This window comes from Staurois parvus, unplaced genomic scaffold (genome assembly GCF_062004578.1).
Source record: "Staurois parvus isolate SC_StPar_1 unplaced genomic scaffold, SC_StPar_1.0 ptg002140l, whole genome shotgun sequence".
Taxonomy (NCBI): Eukaryota; Metazoa; Chordata; class Amphibia; order Anura; family Ranidae; genus Staurois; species Staurois parvus.
Window position 1 is genome coordinate 3,476,483 of NW_028319936.1, and position 20,246 is coordinate 3,496,728.

The 20,246-nt window shown below is 41.2% G+C and overlaps 1 protein-coding gene across 1 annotated transcript in view; it reads right to left on the reverse strand.

The window, feature by feature from the left end:
• The window catches only part of F5 (coagulation factor V), a 170,480-nt gene that overhangs the window by 15,030 nt on the left and 135,204 nt on the right, over nucleotides 1–20,246 (reverse strand). The window contains exons 22-24 of the mRNA XM_089665178.1: nucleotides 19,976–20,131; nucleotides 11,523–11,667; nucleotides 8,321–8,472 (exon numbers count right to left, since the gene is read on the reverse strand). Of these exons, the coding sequence (XP_089521304.1) occupies nucleotides 8,321–8,472; nucleotides 11,523–11,667; nucleotides 19,976–20,131 (453 nt within the window). The remainder of the gene's footprint in view (nucleotides 1–8,320; nucleotides 8,473–11,522; nucleotides 11,668–19,975; nucleotides 20,132–20,246) is intronic.

Here is a 20,246-nt window from a genome sequence, read left to right on the forward strand (position 1 = left end):
ATTTGGCAATTTATAATTCCTTTGTTATCTATCATAAATCCACTAAAGACTACTGGATTCTTTCTCAGATATCAGGAGGAAATTGTGACTGCCCTTGTGTACCAGGAAGGCCGTCCACCAGAAAACATTCACTCAGATGCAGTGAGCAGACTCCAAGAAAGACATTTCCCAGATATAATCCCTCTGAGAAACAGGCCAAAAATGCACAAAAAATGTTGGGTATGCACCAGAGGGAGAGTTAGATGTGGCACTCATTATTAATGTCCCCAGTGTCCCTCCCAACCAGGCATATGTATAGGAGACTGCTTCAATTGTTACCATATTTCACTACAATATTAGTAAAACATAGTGAACATAAGTCTGGCTTCCTGCCATTTCCCCTTATCTAATATCCATCTAATGTTCTGACCATTTGCCCAACTGAACTGATGAAGAAGGCACACCGCTCTTGTGAAAGGGGCCTTATGCCTAGTACACAGGATCAGATAATCGGACGACATTGTTTGTTTCTTGTTGCGTGCTAGTCTTAAAATTCTCATACGTTAGAATACATTTTCATGCTTGTTCCTTCGGATATTGTCACATGAACTGTTGTGATCAGTTGTTGAAAGCTGTGTACTAATGATCAGATTATCCTACAATCCCTCCAAAATCGATTTTTGTTATCCTGTTTTCTGATCGTGTGAAAAGCTCATAAAGCCCCTTTCATACGAACATTCTGATTGGGTTCGCCTATCCGTTTTTTAAGCGGACCCAAACGAACCATTCATTATTCTCTATAGAGAGGCAGATGTACACAGACATGTATCTGTTTAGGCCCCTTTGACACGTGAGGACTGTTTGGCCATTTTTTCAGAAATCTGTTGACAGATGAAAAACAGACATCAATGAATCTCGAAGGAAAAACAGATGTAAATGGTTGATCATCTGATTACAGCCATTTACATATGCATCTGTCAACATCCGTTTTTTGAAAGATCAAAGCCCTATTTTTGTTCTGTTGGCATCTGTATTTGCATTGGTAGTGGATGTAAAAAACGGATGGTAAGCTGATGAAAAACTGATGTAAACTTCATTCTTTGACAAAAACATGGCTGAACTGATGAAACAAATGGTCTCCATGTATGAAAGGGGCCTTACACCCTACTGCATCCATCCTGATCTGATCTGCTAAAAACGGGGAGATTAATTTCCCGTCTGTCTAGTCAGATGTAAATACACAGGTGCAGAGGTGGCTCTTTAATTAGCTGGTCATCCAAGGCCTCACACTCACAGGGGCCTCTCAGCTGCCTAATTTTCCTAATGGAGGGAGGGGAGAGCCCAGCATTGGAAGAACAATGGCACTACCATTGCATGTGCAGTCTCCCCATACGATGATGTGCACCACCCCATACAAAGTACAGTTACTGTGTTCCTGTCAGGGGTAGGGCCCGCTCTTCTTCCTGACACAAGTGTTATTTTAGTTTTGACTCCAATGGCTGTGGATGTGCGGACCAAACTCCTCATACCAAGACTCTACACTGTCTACTAACACCAGCTGGACTGCCTCCCCCTCCCATCTGTATCATAGGCTGCACAGAGGGAGAACCGGGTACTCACTGTCTTCAATCATGTACTGGAGAATGGTGCAAGGAACATGCATCCCTAGCTTCCCTTTATATGTGTAGGCTCTGGGCTGTCTCTGTTCTAGGAGGTGTTCTATGGCTTGATAGATTATATAGAATACACAGTCCCTGTCCCTTCCTGCATCTCAATAGTCTATCTACTACTAGGTGATGTATAATGATCACTTTTACTATGTACTATTAGGCTCCTTTCAGACTGGCAGACTCCAGCTCCTATCCGCCTGCTCAGTGGGGGATCTGTCTGCTGATCCCCACTGAGCAGGCAGATGACAGGTCCGTGCATAGTCCGCTTATGCAGAGCAGACATGGACACAGCCCACTGTTCTCTGTGGACGGTCAGATGTAAATGGACTGCCTGTCTATCTACATCTGTCATCCAATCCGCTAGATGGATGGGGAATGGATCCCCAATCCATCTGTTTTTAGCAGATCAGATTGGATGCAGGCCAGTGTAAATGGACACAAGTCCATTTACATCTACCTCTCCATAGAGGAGAATGGATGGTCCAACTGGGTCCTTCTGAAAAATGGACAGGTGGACCCGATTGGACCGCCTGTGTGAAAGGGGCCTTAAATGTAAATCCTTGAACATTGCAATGTGTACAACACAGTATGGCAACTTTCACACTTGTGGAGTCCGCCAAGTGGATCCACCTACTTAGCAGAGAATCTGTCCACTGATCCCTACTGAGCAGGTGGATGACAGGTCCATGTCTGCCATGCACAATCACAACCCACTGTTCTCTATGTGGTGGTTAGATGTAAACAGACTGCATGTTCTTTTACATCCAACTGTCATCCAATCTTCTAGACAGATGGAGAACAGATTCCCCTTCCGTCTGTTTTTTGGAGATCGGATGTTGACAGGTGTAAACAGACACATGTCCGTTTACATCCGCTGCTCCACAGAGAGCAATGGAGGGTCAGGTCAGGTCCACCTAAAAAACTGACAGGCAGACCCGAACGGTCCACCTGTGTGAAAGGGCTGCACATTTACAGCCTAGGTTTGAGCCATGATGAACAATGCATTCAAACACTATTACACTGACCACACTGCATGTATCTGATGCTTGGCAGGAGCAAGCAGGAGGATGTTGGTTATTCTTTAATTTTTCTCTATACTGGTTTTCCTTTTCCTGACACTGTAGTACAAAGAAATTCAGCACCAGGTGTTGTTCTGTATTCAGGTTCACTGACCATGGTCAGTGCATTGGTTGTGCCCACAGAAGGTATGGGGCATAGGATTAGGAAAATAGATGATGGATCTATGGCCTTTGTTAGGTAATGGGAAACGCAGGCATATCGGAGAGCTGTCTAGTAAACGACAGTCACTATACAGAGGGAGCTTGTGTTGCAGTGTATATCCTTGGTGTGATATAATCCAATGACATCCTGGAATCCTTGAGGACTGGTCATGGGTGAATTGCCAGTTCATTTTATACTGTATAGTCCAATGTATTATTAATTTTTATCGCTTGAATTATTTTTCCCATTATGGGAGTGAGTGGGGCATCATGTCTAAGTTTTGCCTAAGGCGTCACAAAGCCTAGAGCCATCTATGGACAGGAAGTCCATTTACATCCAACCACCCATAAAGGACAGATGGGATTTGTTCGTGTCTGCTCTGCATAAGCAGAGCAGACACCTACCTGTCATCCGCCTGCTCAGTGGGGATCACCAGAGAGATCCCTCACCGAACAGGTGGATCCGCTTGGTGGAATTTACCCATGTAAAAGAAGCCTTACAGAGGTGACCATTATAGTACATTGTTTTCTATACAGTGTTGGTTGATTTTTGTATTACACAGGTTGCAATGTTGGGTACATAATCAGTCCAGACTTTGAAAAGGTCTTGCACATGTGGTATTCCCATACTCTGGAGGAGTAGCAGAATTTATTTTGGGGTGTAATTCTAAGTATGTCCATGTTTTGTATTAGAGATATTTTATAGACAATACCCTGAGGAAAGACCCAAGATGTGGTAGGTGGGGGCGTGGCCAAGACCAGCATGTGAGAGGAAGCATCTCCCAAAGCTCCCACAGTTTATCTGACTATCCTCCTCCCCCAGCCTGATTTCGCCTTGGCTCCACTGTATCCTGCCGGCTACCACTCCCGTACCCTCCTGGGAACCACCACCAGCCCTCTGTATGATAAAGATGACTCACAAAGGCAAGGAAGATGCGACAGCCCTGGATCTCCAAGATGGTGCCCACATGGCCCTACCATGCCACGAAGCTCTGAGAAAATGAAGGATGCTGGCAAAAAGTCAGCTAAGCACACAAGACTCCAGATTAAAGAACCCCAGCGGGATATGCTGTGCTATGGCCAGAAGTTGACCGGGGCTTCAGCGGCAGATGTGCAGGAGGACTCAGAGCTCTCACTGCACCCTGAACTGGAAGAGAGGGAGCAGGAGGCCATCTTACCTACTGATCCCTCTCCTGTAGATGTGGATCTACCTCCTCCTGACTCAGAGGATGATGACTCAGAAAAACCGACTCTTGCTGAAATCCTGTGGGCAATTAATAAATGTATGGCCTCAGTGAACACTTTCAAAGATCAGTCTGGGGGACTGCGGGAGGAGCTGTCCCTGGTACAACAAGATTGGAAGAAGATAAGGGAGAGGACCATGGCTGCAGAAGGCCGCATCAGCGTCATAGAGGATCAGCTTCCTCCTTTAACCTGAGACAGTCAGGCAGCATTCCAACTGGCAAAAGATACCAACAACAGGGCAGAAGACATGAAGATTCGTCTCCGCAGCAATAACATTCGCATAGTGGGCTTGCCCGAATGTGTTGAGGGCAGGGGTCCCACAGTTTTCATGGAGAACTGGCTATTGGAACTGTTTGGTAAAGATACGTTTACCCCTCTATTTGCGGTAGAAAGGGCCCACCGCACGCTGAACCATCCTCCTTAGCCAGGAGGCCCACCCAGGCCCATGCTTGCCAGGCTCCTGAATTACAGGGATTGTGAGGCAGTACTCCAACAAGCGCGGGACTGTGCCAACATATAGTTAAAGGCACCAGAGTGTCCTTCTATCCGGAATTCTCTGCGGACGTCCCACGCCACAGGATTAATTTCAATGATGTTTGAAAATGCCTGCAGCGTCTACACCTGGCATATGCAATGTTGTATCCAACCAAGCTCCGTGTTATTGCCTGGGGTCAGGCACATTTCTTTTAATCTGCCAAAAATGCATCTGTCTAGCTGGATCCCTCTTGTTGGATCCAAAATGCTGTATACTTAGTATGCTGGATGATATAGACATAGAGAAATATACGAAGGAGGCCATTGTAAGGGCCTTGTTCCAAGCTCGCAAACTTATATTGGTCCATTGGAAGTCAAAGGATCTGCCCACTCTGGGGGAATTAGATCAAGTATGTAGGCTACAACTTAAAATTAGATAAATGTATTTACCAGCCTAGAGGTTGTCCAAACTAATATGGAAAACTATGGACTCCATGGTTGGAGGTCCCAGGTCTGGCACCCACAGATCTAATAATGGATAGGTTGTTAAGATGTCACTCTGGGTAGAGATACACTTGTGCCCCTTACATATGTACTACCTAAGCCTAATCTAAGTGATTGTGAATTGTCTTACATAATGTAGATGTATAATTCTCATGTAAAATTCGAAGCTGTACTGACTGACTTTGTTCTGTAAACACTCTTTTGAGAGTGAATTATGCTATCTTGTTCTGTATGGTAATGTTTTGTCTTCTTTTGTTAATAAAGAATATTTAGATGTGGGAAGCACTATTCCATCATGAAATGTCATGGCGCTGGAGGATTTGTTTGTAGGTCATGTCTAGAAAGTATTATACCCCAGTGTGAATAGCAAAATACCTTCCCACATACCTTGCTCATTGCTTTAGGGGATGTTCAGACATGGGTGATATGAAGCATATATAGTGGACATGTCCCAAGGTCAAACACCTGTGGATCACAGTCTATGCACTATTCAATACGATTTTTCATTCCAACATAAGTAAAGACCCATGGGAAGTGTTGCTTCATAAGCCTATATCAGAATTGATGATGTGGAAATGCGTACTGGCAACCCATATTTTTTTGGCTACTAAACAAACAATTTTGAAGGCATTGAAGATGTCTCTTCTCTCCTTTGAGGAGGTTAAATGGTGGGTGCACAGGAATTTGGTAAATAAAAAGCTCATGGAGATACTCAGGACAATTTCTTATGCATCTGGCAACCCTTGTTGGATCAGTTGTCATCAATGAGCCTGTATATATAAATGAAGCCTGCGCAGTGGACTGTGGTTAATGTAGAAATAAACTGGCTGCTGCTAGCACTACCACAAATGTGTGAATTGCAAACAAATGTGTGAATACAAACATAGGGTGAATAATTATATATCCTGCGTGCTTAGACCAATAATATCAATTGTTTTGCAGAAGTGAAATACTATTTGATTAGTGTACCAATTATGAACATCAATTCTCCTAATATAAATCAATGCATTCAAAACATCAAACTATAAATATACATAAACAAAGTGCACTTGTATGCGAGTTTTATAGTTCCCATCTACCAATAACGACATTCAAATATTTAAAGTCCCAGTGTGAGAAACTTTCCCCATCCACATCCAATGTGAGACTAGGTGATGCTGTGACAATCTACTTATTCGTAAACACTTTGTGTTGAGTGCTCCACTTAGTGCTCCCCCTCCAGAGCCCCACTCACCACAAGATGTTGACCACCTGCATAGGTAGGTCAAACTGTGCGTTTGGTGCTTCAGCACATTCCAGCCCCACCCGCTCCTATGTCCCTTTCTGCCCCACCGTCCCCTTTTCCATTTCCTATTTCTACCTTGTCTTTCTTCCCTTCTTTTTTCTTATGTTGCCAGTTGCCTTCATGTTGGGTCAAGCTATTGCTTCTTGGTTTTCCTGGGGTGCTAAATTTCACTTGCAGTACTTACTCTACCTCCCTTAGTCTTAGTACTGCATATTGTATAGGAGTGTTCTCGAAATAGCCCCCTTGAACCTTGGCCTGGCCCTTTGGCCCATATTATATACACTGGTTGGCTTCAGGTACTGTTTTTATTACTGTATTTTGTGAGTTCTATGAACCTTTGGGTTTTCGTATTGCCTACTCCCTGGGTATTTGATTGCTGTATATATACATATATGTAAAGCGCTGCGTAAATTGACGGCGCTATATAAGTACCTGAAATTATAATATTACTTGATTGTAACATGGATAACCTGGCTTTATGATACCAACCACTATCGGCCCTGATGTCTTTTAACTGTTCTCTAACTTTTTTATTTAATAGAAATATTTTGAAAGACATATTTTATAGATTGACAGTTTTGTGTTAAAAAAATACAATTTCATTTTTTCCCACATTTTCCAAAAACTTGCAGCAAATGATATGTTCCAAAGACTCATTATGCCTCATAGAATATACGTTGGTGTGTTTGTTTTCCAAAATGTGATCATTTTGTGGGTGTTTCCATTGTCCATTTGCACCAAGGCTTTCATAAATGTGATAGGTGGTCAGAAAATTGTGTAAATTATGTTCCTAGAATGCCTGAAGGTGCTCCTTGGATGTTGGTCCTCTGTATGTGGCTAGGCTATGAAAAGGCCTCACACGTGGTATTACCATATTCAGGGAGAAGAAACAAATAAATATTTAGCAAAAAGCAGCACATAATACACACATTATTACTTGTTAGGCACACACTTAATCCCTTGATTACCCTGAGATGTTAACCGCTTCACAGACAGTGCCATCAGTACATTGTATAGTATTATCGCTGATCACTGTTTTCGTGTCACTGATGTCAGTTAGTCAATTCCCACCCAGTATCAATTCCAGAATATATCAAAGTTTGTAGATGCTATGACTTTCACACAAACCACTCAATGTACACTCTTTTGGGATTTTGTTTTACCAAAGACATGTAGCAGAATGCATTTTGGCCTTAACTGATGAAGACATTTTAGTTTTTTTATTGGATATGTTTTATAGTAGAAAGAAAAAATGTTGTTTTTTTCCAAATTTTCGGTCTTGTTTCATTGATATATCAAAAAATTAAAAACCCAGTGGTGATCAAATGCAACCAAGTCATACCCCCAAGACCATCAGACTGTTGTTCTTTCCATTTAGCTCATTTAGAGATTGTAAAGGAAAGGCATTTCACCCAGGAGAGGCTAAACCTGGCTGGGGCAAATGAGGTAAGCGATGTCAAGCTATCCATCCAATCCTAAGTAGGTGAGGACAAAAAGGAAATTGCTGCAGTTGGTTCCTACTCAAAACTTATAGCTAACCAGTCCTATCAGGTTGTGGGGGCAGAGCCACAACCCAGTGTATGCTGTCATGATGCGCCAGGAAAATCCAATCCAATTTTAACATTTTCCCACACTGTCAAAAACTAAAAAAAAAAGTTCAGGACACATGTATTCTGGCTTTGATAATTTTTACACAAAATAGAACAGAGCCATTAAAAAGGATTGTATATCACATAAGTTATGACTACTCGCTGATGATTACAGGATTCCATTATTTTCACTTGTTATCTCACTTGTAGCTATCCTGTTTGTATTAAATATCATATAGTTAAAGCCTAACCACAGCAAAAAAATGGTTTTCATTTCTGACTATCCTTTTATAAGGCTGATACTGCACAGTGTAGTTCCCACAATAATTTGGTTGAATAATAATTTTAACATACCTTTGCTTGCCAAGCATTAACAGATCCAACTTTATTAAGGCGTGCCAGATATGGTACCCATGGTGATGAGTACCAATAAGATTTGTATGAGGAAGCTGTTATTTGATCATCTTTGATACTTAAATTCTCCATGCCTAGGGGAGCTGAACATCCTGGAAAGAACAATACATCATATCAAAATGCATCCTTTCACCTTGTAAAACTACTATAATATACTGTATCTTATTAAAAGTCAAATCCCCTCTTCATTGCAGCACCTCCATGCCCTTTTTTTTAAACATTTTTATTTTTCATATCATTTTTCTAGGAATGTTTGGTCCCAGACTAGTCTATGGACATTACAGGTTCTCTTCCTTTTTGTTTTTCTCTAGGAGTTTGTGGGTCCTGAATGGTGCAGAGACCATCACCCTTTATTGACATGGAGCTGTTCTCTGCAGCATTCTACTGTTAGCCCAGGGTGGGTTAATGGGGAGTCCAAGCAGGTACTTGTTGCCATGGGCTCATAGGAAGTGGTCTGAATGATGCTGGGTGTTATTTAAGCTGCAAGTAGTCAATTGCAAAGTGGTGTTTCTGCAGAGGACAGCACTAGAGTATTGCCTAAAGAGATGCTTTTGTATATTAACCCTTAACCACTTCAATACTGGGCACTCTTACTCCCTTCCTGCCCAGGCCAATTTTCAGCTTTCAGTGCTCTCACACTTTAAATGACAATTACTCAGTCACGCGACACTGTATCCAAACTAAATAATTTATCTTTTTTTTTTTTTTAGATATATAGAGCTTTCTTTTAGTTGTATTTAGTCACCCCTGAGTTTTTTATTTTTTGCAACATAAGTGAAAAGTGAATATTTGAAAAAACGAATTTTTCTTAGTTTCTAATACAAAATTTAGCAAATAAGTAGATTTTCTACATAAATTGAGGCCACATTTTTTACTGCAACATTTGGTAAAAAAAAAACCCAAAGCAGTGTATACTATTTAGTCTATGTGAAAGTTCTAGAGTCTATAAGCTATGGTATGCATCATTGAAAATGTATCAATCCTAATGTACTGACTGCTATCTCATTTCTTGATTTCTTGAGGACCTAAATTGCCAGGCCAGTACAAATACCCCCCCCCCCCCAAATTACCCCTTTTTGAAAATAGACAGTCCAAGGTATTAAGTAAGAGACATGGAGAGTTTTTTGAAATTGTAATTTTTCCCACAATTTTTTTGGAAAATTAAGAAGTTAAATTATGAGTTATTTCTCTCACACTGCATAAGAATACTTGCAATGACACAAAAACAATACATCCGGAGCGCCACAATCCCCGGCCGGTCCAGGAACACACAGAGGAGAAACATCTCTTCCCAGCCCGGGGACGCAGGTGAGCGGGCATTCCACCTTACAGCCTGGGGACATCATTGCTCTGCACGTTGGGATACATTTTATCAATTTGTTTAATAAAGACATACCTCTATGTGAGGTTTATATTGACTTTAAACCACAGTCTTCTTAGCACTGTTTCTTGGGCATACATTCATCACTTCTACCAGTGTGACACCAGCAGTAGTGGACAAGTGTCCCCAATGCTTGAGCCTATGCACTTTGATTTTTTGTTCCTGTGGTTGATGTGCCCTGGCTGCAGGAGACCCACTGCTATGGTCAGCGCTTGGATCAAGTGCAGGCACTGTGGGGAACCGCTGATAAGACTGAAACCCAGCGATCTGGCACCCGTTACCTACAGTTTGGATCTGCAGTCAGGCCTGTATACAGAACAGCTGATGAGAAAGTCCCAGAAGGCCGCAAAGAGTCTGGAAGCTGATACTGAGAGTGGGGTCGGGTTTGCCTCACTGGAAGTAGCTGAGAGGACAGTTGAGGTATTGCAGCTGTTGTCTTGTACTGAGGAGTTGCAGCTGAACACAGCTTATGTTCAGCAACGGATCTAGGTAGGAACGTCCGGCACTTGGACCCCAAATGCTGGATCACTAGGTCCCCACAATCCTGTGTTCTTCCTGGGCAAGGCAAGCTAAGGGAATTGTCAAGATTTTCACAATTTCAGAGGAAAATACAAAAGAGGACTGCGCTAGAGTGGGGCCTGGATTACTCCTATGTCCCCCAGCACATTATGGACACTATTGAGGCCTCTCAGTGGGAAGCAGAGATGGTATGTGGCTTTCTCCATGTTCCCAAGCCATTATGGGTGCCTCATAATTAGGAAGCTTGGGCCCAGTTCCAGGATATCAAACAAGAATGGAGACTGGGATGGTCCTGGGTAGTGATTGTTAAGGCCGGACAGACCAATCACAGTTACTCTGTTGCTACCCAGAATTCTGAAGGAAACATTAAACCCTGCCAAACCCTAAGCTATACTGCTAAGCCTTGAGATCTAATTCTGTTACTTTGTGGTTGGGGCTTGCTTTCAGGTTGAAGCTGGATTCCAGCCTGATAAATGCTTGGGGAAGCACTTTAATGGTTGCTGCAGATGGGGATCCTCTGCTGATGTTACTCTTTATCTTCGTCTTTGCGGATTAGGCCAGTTCTATATTCTCCACCCTCCTGCAAGATGTTTGTTCCAGGAGAGAGTGTGGGGATAAGGCCTGGAACATTTTGTACAGAACCATTATTGTTGTGGAGGGGCTTGGCTTCAACATGTTTGTTTTATGGACTCTAAGTTTACTGCTAAGTAATGGATATTGTTTTTCCTTTGAGTTGGGAAAAGGGTTCTCTCCCAGGAAGCAGTGCTTTTCTCCAAGATCGCCTTGTATATTGTGTATATACATACTCTGATGCTCTGCTCATATTTTTGGTAGCTACAAGGACATAGATATTTTGCTCCTATTGCTGTATATATTTAAAATGTAAATATTATATTTTTGATACTGTGTATTTTTTTGTATATATCCCCTGTCCATGTTTGTTCTTTTATCCCCTCCAGATTTTTATGAGATTCCCTATCTCCTGGGATCAGGAGCTTTATTTTTGGCCGGCCCATGAGGACAGGGCCTCTTTTTTTACTATCTTGTGTTGGTCCCAAAATATTTTCTATCTATTGAATTATATTTATATTTGGTTTTAAGGAAGATGTTATAATAAATACATACTGTATTTCTCAGATATAATTCACAGATGTATGTATTACAGAAAATGGCCAAAAGTAAGTTTTATTCAACTGAAATAACTAGTTCCTTCTTTATTTTAATAGATTAAAAGAAATTTACCATTTACTTCACACCCAAGCAATTCCATGCGAAGAGCTGGTTTATTGTAGTACTTTGTGGGATAAACTCTTATGTATCGTGCTGCAATTGGAGGGTCAAACTGATTTTCTTTTATACTTGTGGAGTCAGCATTCCCTTTAAAAATCTGCGAAGATAAATAAAAATTAGTTGATTACATTTTGTAACAAATATCATATAAAATAGTTCATCTAACATCTGTGGATCCAAAAAAAAATGTGCTGTCACACAGTCATCTAATCTGTTTTGCAAAGCATGTGTAGTTATAACTACCAGGTGTACTCTTCATTTTGTGCATAGTAAATCTATAAGGTTGATATTTTTAGAAGTGGATAAGCTTTATAGAGCATCTCCAAATTCAGCTCTTGTAGGGGATGCCTGAAATTTGTGTCGAATCATAAGATATGCAGTGAAAAAAATTACATAACCAAAAACTAGAATTTAGGTATTTCACGCCATCATCTTAAGGTACACCTTTAGGTTGCCATATTGTAAAAATATAACACTTACATCTTTTTCTACATTTTAGAAAACTAAAACATCTGAATACTGAAATGAAAAGGTCATTTTAAAACTGAGTAATTATGATGCACCTTAACAATGGTGTTGGTTCAGAATGTGTGCTTGGACTGTTATGCTAAATTTCTTTGCCTCTTTCTCTTTTTTAATTTTGACTAATCTCCCACAAACATTAAACATTAAAGCGGAGGGTGCAGGGGGGAGGGAGCGGGCATCTGAATTTGACAGGTACCCGCTCCCACTTCCACTGCGATCACCTAGACCAGTGGTGGGCAACCTTTTTTTTCAACTGAGCCAAATCTCGCCAAAACCACGATTGAAATTTATTTTGAGAGCCACATTTTTAAAACTGAAAATACATCCCCCATATAGTAATTCATCCCCCATAGTAATTCATCCCCCATATAGTAATTCATCCCCCATAGTAATTCATCCCCCATAGTAATTCATCCCCCATAGTAATTCATCCCCCATATAGTAATTCATCCCCCATATAGTAATTCATCCCCCATAGTAATTCATCCCCCATATAGTAATTCATCCCCCATATAGTAATTCATCCCCCATAGTAATTCATCCCCCATATAGTAATTCATCCCCCATATAGTAATTCATTCCCCATAGTAATTCATCCCCAATATAGTAATTCATCCCCCATAGTAATTCATCCCCCATATAGTAATTCATCCCCCCATATAGTAATTCATCCCCCATATAGTAATTCATCCCCCATAGTAATTCATCCCCCATAGTAATTCATCCCCCATGTAGTAATTCATCCCCCATATAGTAATTCATCCCCCATAGTAATTCATCCCCCATATAGTAATTCATCCCCCATATAGTAATTCATCCCCCATAGTAATTCATCCCCCATATAGTATTTCATCCCCCCATATAGTATTTCATCCCCCATATAGTATTTGATCCCTCATATAGTATTTCATCCCTCATATAGTATTTCATCCCTCATATAGTAATTCATCCCTCATATAGTAATTCATCCCTCATATAGTATTTCATCCCTCATAGTATTTCATCCCTCATATAGTATTTCATCCCCCATATAGTATTTCATCCCTCATATAGTATTTCATCCCTCATATAGTATTTCATCCCTCATAGTATTTCATCCCTCATATAGTATTTCATCCCCCATATAGTATTTCATCCCTCATATAGTAATTCATCCCTCATATAGTAATTCATCCCTCATATAGTATTTCATCCCTCATATAGTATTTCATCCCTCATAGTATTTCATCCCTCATATAGTATTTCATCCCCCATATAGTATTTCATCCCTCATATAGTAATTCATCCCTCATATAGTAATTCATCCCTCATATAGTATTTCATCCCTCATATAGTAATTCATCCCTCATATAGTAATTCATCCCTCATATAGTATTTCATCCCCCACAGTACTATTCCCCCCCCCCCTTCTAGTAAGCCAAGTCCCCCGTATCAATTCACTTACCTTTGCTCCGCGCGTTCCTCTCGCTGTCTTCCCGCGCCGTTCGGGTCTTCAGGGCGGACTGTGAGAGGAGCCTAGCTCCCCTCCCCTCACGTTCGTCACGCTGCCCCGCCTACACACATCCTGACAGCCACATCCGCGGGCCGGATTAAAAGGTCCGCGCGGACTTTTGGGGCGGCCGACCGAGAGGAGGCAGGGGAGCGGCCGACCGAGAGGAGGGAGGGGAGCGGGCGCCCGGCACACAGAAGAGCCGCATTAGAGTGGGTAAAGAGCCGCATGTGGCTCGCGAGCCGCGGCTTGCCGACCACTGACCTAGACGATCAGAAGCGGAGGTTGTCCTCCCCCTCCCTCCCCGTAGTCTTTTGGCACACGTGACAGGTCCCAGAAGACTATGGGCCATTCAAAAAGTGCAGCGCTTCTCACGCATGCGCATTGGGCACCTGGCATTGACGTCGCAAGCTGTTACAACCGTGTGCCCACACTGAAGATGACGAGCCGGGGAAAGAAGATCGCTGGTGAAAACAGCCATGGTGAGGACGCCGCTGGACTGAGGGAAAGGTAAGTGTCTATATTTTAAAAGTCAGCAGCTACAGTTTTTGTAGCTGCTGACTTTTATTTTATTTTTTTTAGCTGGAACGCCTCTTTAAGTATTTGTTTGTTAACTATTTATCAAAGTGATACAAAAAAAAAACAAAATTATATTTTGGTTGTTCAGGATTAAAAATTCATACATGGTCATCACACAGATAGAAAGTATGAGAAAATCGTTCCAAGGGTGTCAAAGGCAGAAATATAAATCCAACAAAAAAGTTTGAGTTTTAGCGCAGTATTCAAAACAAGAAAATACATATTTGATGAAGTTCTGCTTTTAAGGGAATGTATAGTGTTCCTTGTTTAAAATATAAAAGTAAAAGAGATCAACTGGAAATAATCTTATTCCTGTTGAGGATCATTATTCTTTATATTAGAACAGTCACATCTAAAAACTCACTTTAAAATGGTAGTATAGTGGGTTTTTTTATCTTTTACCTTATTATAGGCTTACCTGTAGGTAAAGTAAATATCTCCTAAATGTGCACCGCACATCAAGGCTGTCATGTTAGTGAAGGTGCTCTACGTTCAGCAGGCTTATGGATCATTGAAGCTATAAAACTAATTTTTAGTGTTGTCTAAAAGCATATTATCTGCAGGAAGTTGAGGGGAAGGAAGGAATACAAAATGTCAGATCTCCCACCAGACAGACTTACCGTAGCCCCTCCATTCTTATATGCAGGTCTTGATGCAGTCTATTGAAATCCTGAACAGGAAACAGGAATTTTCACTCTCATATTAGTCCTGTTCAAGTTTAGCATCCAGAAGGACACACCAGTGAATGCTTCTCTCCTCCCCTGATACACATATGCCTGCTCATCCATTGTGTTTGTTAAAGTCACATACATTTCTAGATCACATTTAAATATATTCTATGTGATTTGTAGGTAGCAGTTTGCAAGAAATGTGTTCCTTGTAAGCATTTGTGAGAGACGTATATTCAAGCATATTGTAATTTCAGTTTGTGATTGAAGTGCAGTTTTACAGAACTATTCACAGAAGTAAATTCAGTTTTGGAATAAAACACAATGCTGTTTCTATCATTTTTGTTAGCTAGCCAACTGTTAGTAGGACAGCATAAAAACATTTAGCCTTTAGCTCTTCTTTAAAGTTACTCTGTTATTAAACTGAAAGTCCTAATAAAAGGTCATACAAAATAGGACTACAAAAGCAGTCCTCGCTATGGGTGAGGACTAGAGATGAGCGAATTATTCAAAAATTCGATTCGGCTGATTCGCCGAATTTCAGGAAGAAATTTGATTCGATGTGAATTTATTCGCTACGAAGTTAACTTATAAAAAGGGTTTCTAGGCTTCAGAGAGCCTTTAAATTAGTGCAGAACACTGTACCTTTAATTTAAATGCCCTTGGAGATGAGGAAGGAGAAGGAGAAGGATGAGAAGAAGGAGAAGGAGAAGGATGAGAAGAAGGAGAAGGAGAAGGATGAGAAGAAGGAGAAGGAGAAGGATGAGAAGAAGGAGAAGGATGAGAAGAAGGAGAAGGATGAGAAGAAGGAGAAGGAGAAGGAGAAGGATGAGAAGAAGGAGAAGGAGAAGGATGAGAAGATGGAGAAGGAGAAGGATGAGAAGAAGGAGAAGGAGAAGGATGAGAAGAAGGAGAAGGAGAAGGATGAGAAGAAGGAGAAGGATGAGAAGAAGGAGAAGGATGAGAAGAAGGAGAAGGAGAAGGATGAGCAGAAGGAGAAGGATGAGAAGAAGGAGAAGGATGAGAAGAAGGAGAAGGATGAGAAGAAGGAGAAGGATGAGAAGAAGGATGAGAAGAAGGATGAGAAGAAGGATGAGAAGAAGGAGAAGGATGAGAAGAAGGATGAGAAGAAGGAGAAGGATGAGAAGAAGGATGAGAAGAAGGAGAAGGATGAGAAGAAGGAGAAGGATGAGAAGAAGGATGAGAAGAAGGAGAAGGATGAGAAGAAGGAGAAGGAGAAGGATGAGAAGAAGGAGAAGGAGAAGGATGAGAAGAAGGAGAAGGATGAGAAGAAGGAGAAGGATGAAAAGAAGGAGAAGGATGAGAAGAAGGATGAGAAGAAGGAGAAGGATGAGAAGAAGGATGAGAAGAAGGAGAAGGATGAGAAGAAGGAGAAGGATGAGAAGAAGGAGAAGGATGAGAAGAAGGATGAGAAGAAGGAGAAGGATGAGAAGAAGGATGAGAAGTAGGAGAAGGATGAGAAGAAGGAGAAGGAGAAGGATGAGAAGAAGGAGAAGGAGAAGGATGAGAAGAAGGAGAAGGATGAGAAGAAGGAGAAGGAGAAGGATGAGAAGGATGAGAAGAAGGAGAAGGATGAGAAGAAGGATGAGAAGAAGGAGAAGGATGAGAAGAAGGATGAGAAGAAGAAGAAGGATGAGAAGAAGGATGAGAAGAAGGAGAAGGATGAGAAGAAGGAGAAGAAGGAGAAGGATGAGAAGAAGGAGAAGGATGAGAAGAAGGATGAGAAGAAGGATGAGAAGAAGGAGAAGGATGAGAAGAAGGATGAGAAGAAGGAGAAGGATGAGAAGAAGGAGAAGGATGAGAAGAAGGAGAAGGATGAGAAGAAGGATGAGAAGAAGGAGAAGGATGAGAAGAAGGAGAAGGAGAAGGATGAGAAGAAGGAGAAGGATGAGAAGAAGGAGAAGGAGAAGGATGAGAAGAAGGAGAAGGATGAGAAGAAGGAGAAGAAGGAGAAGGATGAGAAGAAGGAGAAGGATGAGAAGAAGGATGAGAAGAAGGATGAGAAGAATGAGAAGGATGAGAAGAAGGATGAGAAGAAGGAGAAGGATGAGAAGAAGGAGAAGGATGAGAAGAAGGAGAAGGATGAGAAGAAGGATGAGAAGAAGGAGAAGGATGAGAAGAAGGAGAAGGAGAAGGATGAGAAGAAGGAGAAGGATGAGAAGAAGGAGAAGGAGAAGGATGAGAAGAAGGAGAAGGAGAAGGATGAGAAGAAGGAGAAGGAGAAGGATGAGAAGAAGGAGAAGGAGAAGGATGAGAAGAAGGAGAAGGATGAGAAGAAGGATGAGAAGAAGGAGAAGGATGAGAAGAAGGATGAGAAGAAGGAGAAGGATGAGAAGAAGAAGGATGAGAAGAAGGAGAAGGATGAGAAGAAGAAGAAGGATGAGAAGAAGGAGAAGGATGAGAAGAAGGAGAAGGATGAGAAGAAGAAGAAGGATGAGAAGAAGAAGAAGGATGAGAAGAAGGAGAATTCCAAGCCGGCAAAAAGTGTATCTGCAGAGCTCCGCTATTTCTTAGCGGAGCTCTGCAGATACACTTAGCGGAGCTCTGCAGATACACTTTTTGCCGGCTTGGAATTCTTCTTATTTTCATCCTACTTCTTCTTCTTCTTCATCCTCATCCTCATCTTCTTCTTCTGAGGATGAGGATGAGGATGAAGAAGAAGAAGAAGAAGTAGGATGAAAATAAGAAGAATTCCAAGCCGGCAAAAAGTGTATCTGCAGAGCTCCGCTAAGTGTATCTGCAGAGCTCCGCTATTTCTGACAGTTCTGTGACATTCCCTCCATACAGCGGTTGAAACATTGTATCTATTTGTTTCCATAAATGGAAACAAATAGATACAATGTTTCAACCGCTGTATGGAGTGAATGTCACAGAACTGTCAGAAATAGGCTATTTCTGACAGTTCTGTGACATTCACTCCATACAGCGGTTGAAACATTGTATCTATTTGTTTCCATAAATGGATCCATTTATGGAAACAAATAGATACAATGTTTCAACCGCTGTATGGAGTGAATGTCACAGAACTGTCAGAAATAGGCTATTTCTGACAGTTCTGGGACATTCACTCCATACAGCGGTTGAAACATTGTATCTATTTGTTTCCATAAATGGATCCATTTATGGAAACAAATAGATACAATGTTTCAACCGCTGTATGGAGTGAATGTCACAGAACTGTCAGAAATAGCCTATTTCTGACAGTTCTGTGACATTCACTCCATACAGCGGTTGAAACATTGTATCTATTTGTTTCCATAAATGGATCCATTTATGGAAACAAATAGATACAATGTTTCAACCGCTGTATGGAGTGAATGTCACAGAACTGTCAGAAATAGCCTATTTCTGACAGTTCTGTGACATTCACTCCATACAGCGGTTTCAACCGCTGTATGGAGGGAATGTCACAGAACTGTCAGAAATAGCCTATTTCTGACAGTTCTGTGACATTCCCTCCATACAGCGGTTGAAACATTGTATCTATTTGTTTCCATAAATGGATTCCATTTATGGAAACAAATAGATACAATGTTTCAACCGCTGTATGGAGTGAATGTCACAGAACTGTCAGAAATAGCGGAGCTCTGCAGATACACTTAGCGGAGCTCTGCAGATACACTTTTTGCCGGCTTGGAATTCTTCTTATTTTCATCCTACTTCTTCTTCTTCTTCATCCTCATCCTCTTCTTCTGAGGATGAGGATGAGGAAGAAGAAGAAGAAGAAGTAGGATGAAAATAAGAAGAATTCCAAGCCGGCAAAAAGTGTATCTGCAGAGCTCCTCTAAGTGTATCTGCAGAATAGAGGAGCTCTGCAGATACACTTTTTGCCGGCTTGGAATTCTTCTTATTTTCATCCTACTTCTTCTTCTTCATCCTCATCCTCAGAAGAAGAAGAAGAGGATGAGGATGAGGATGAAGAAGTAGGATGAAAATAAGAAGAATTCCAAGCCGGCAAAAAGTGTATCTGCAGAGCTCCTCTATTCTGCAGATACACTTAGAGGAGCTCTGCAGATACACTTTTTGCCGGCTTGGAATTCTTCTTATTTTCATCCTACTTCTTCTTCTTCTTCTTCTTCATCCTCATCCTCTTCTTCTTCTTCTGAGGATGAGGATGAAGAAGAAGAAGAAGAAGTAGGATGAAAATAAGAAGAATTCCAAACCGGCAAGAAGTGTATCTGCAGAGCTCCGCTAAGTGTATCTGCAGAGCTCCTCTATTTCTGACAGTTCTCTGACTTTCACATTTACAGCGGTTGAAACATCTGTATCCTAAATGGAAACAAATAGATACAATGTTTCAACCGCTGTACATGTGAAGGAACTGTCAGAGAACTGTCAGAAATAGCGGAGCTCTCTGCAGGGACACTTTTGCCGGCTGATCGGGAAAAATCCGATTCGTGCACCCGAAGTAGGCTAATATTCGGATTCGCCGCGAATCGAATTTTTCCTGAAATTCGTATCGAATTCCGGTTCGCCTGGTTCGATTCGCTCATCTCTAGTGAGGACTGTCATGTATGCTGACAGTCCTTGCCTGTAGCCACACCCATTGATGCATTTTACCGAGATTGGGCTTAGTTGTTTACAGGTCAGGCTTGAGGGGCTGAGTGGAGAATGGAAAGACACCCTATATGGAGTATCCTAAGAAAAAAAAGAAGCTGTGTCTGTAAATAAGAAATATAATACTTAGCTCTCCTTCCATGCATGTTACAGAACGCCACTCCATTGATGAGAAATTTCTTGCTGAGGTTTCCTAAGAAATCAGTACTTCTCAGAATGTTGATCTCCTGGTCCATAGCTCTCAATGATTTTCCATGAGATTTCTCATCAATGGAGCAATATTCAACAGTGCAGGCATAATTTAATTTAAGAGAATCAATAACTGTATCAAAGTGATAACGCCAAATACATGACAATAAGTGGGATATTGTCATAGCATTCAACATGGAAATCATTGGGGCTCTCTCTCTCTGTTATAAAGGTGGTTTACTAGAAAACGTTTTTAATTCATAAATATATTTAGTTGCAAAACAACTTTCTCCAAAATGCAAATTTTTGAATTTCATGTTATTTAACACAGGTCTGCCAAACCTATATGTATATCAGAAAAGTAATAAATTACGTACCTTATGCAATGTAGAGCTATTTCCTTTGAAAGCTGCCCACTTTTTCTTGTCTTTGCTGTACACCACAAAGAACTCAGTAATGTAATACTGGCTGAAATATCTACTAGCACCTTGAGTTTTTATTCCAGAGATTAAATATATTTTTTGTAAATCCATCTAAATTTAAAAAGAAAAAACATTGTTTTTCCAAAGACCTTTTACCGATTAAAGTAAAGCCACATATCAAAGAAAGCCCCAGGCGAGTCTTGTGAGCAAACTGGTTGCTAAATGC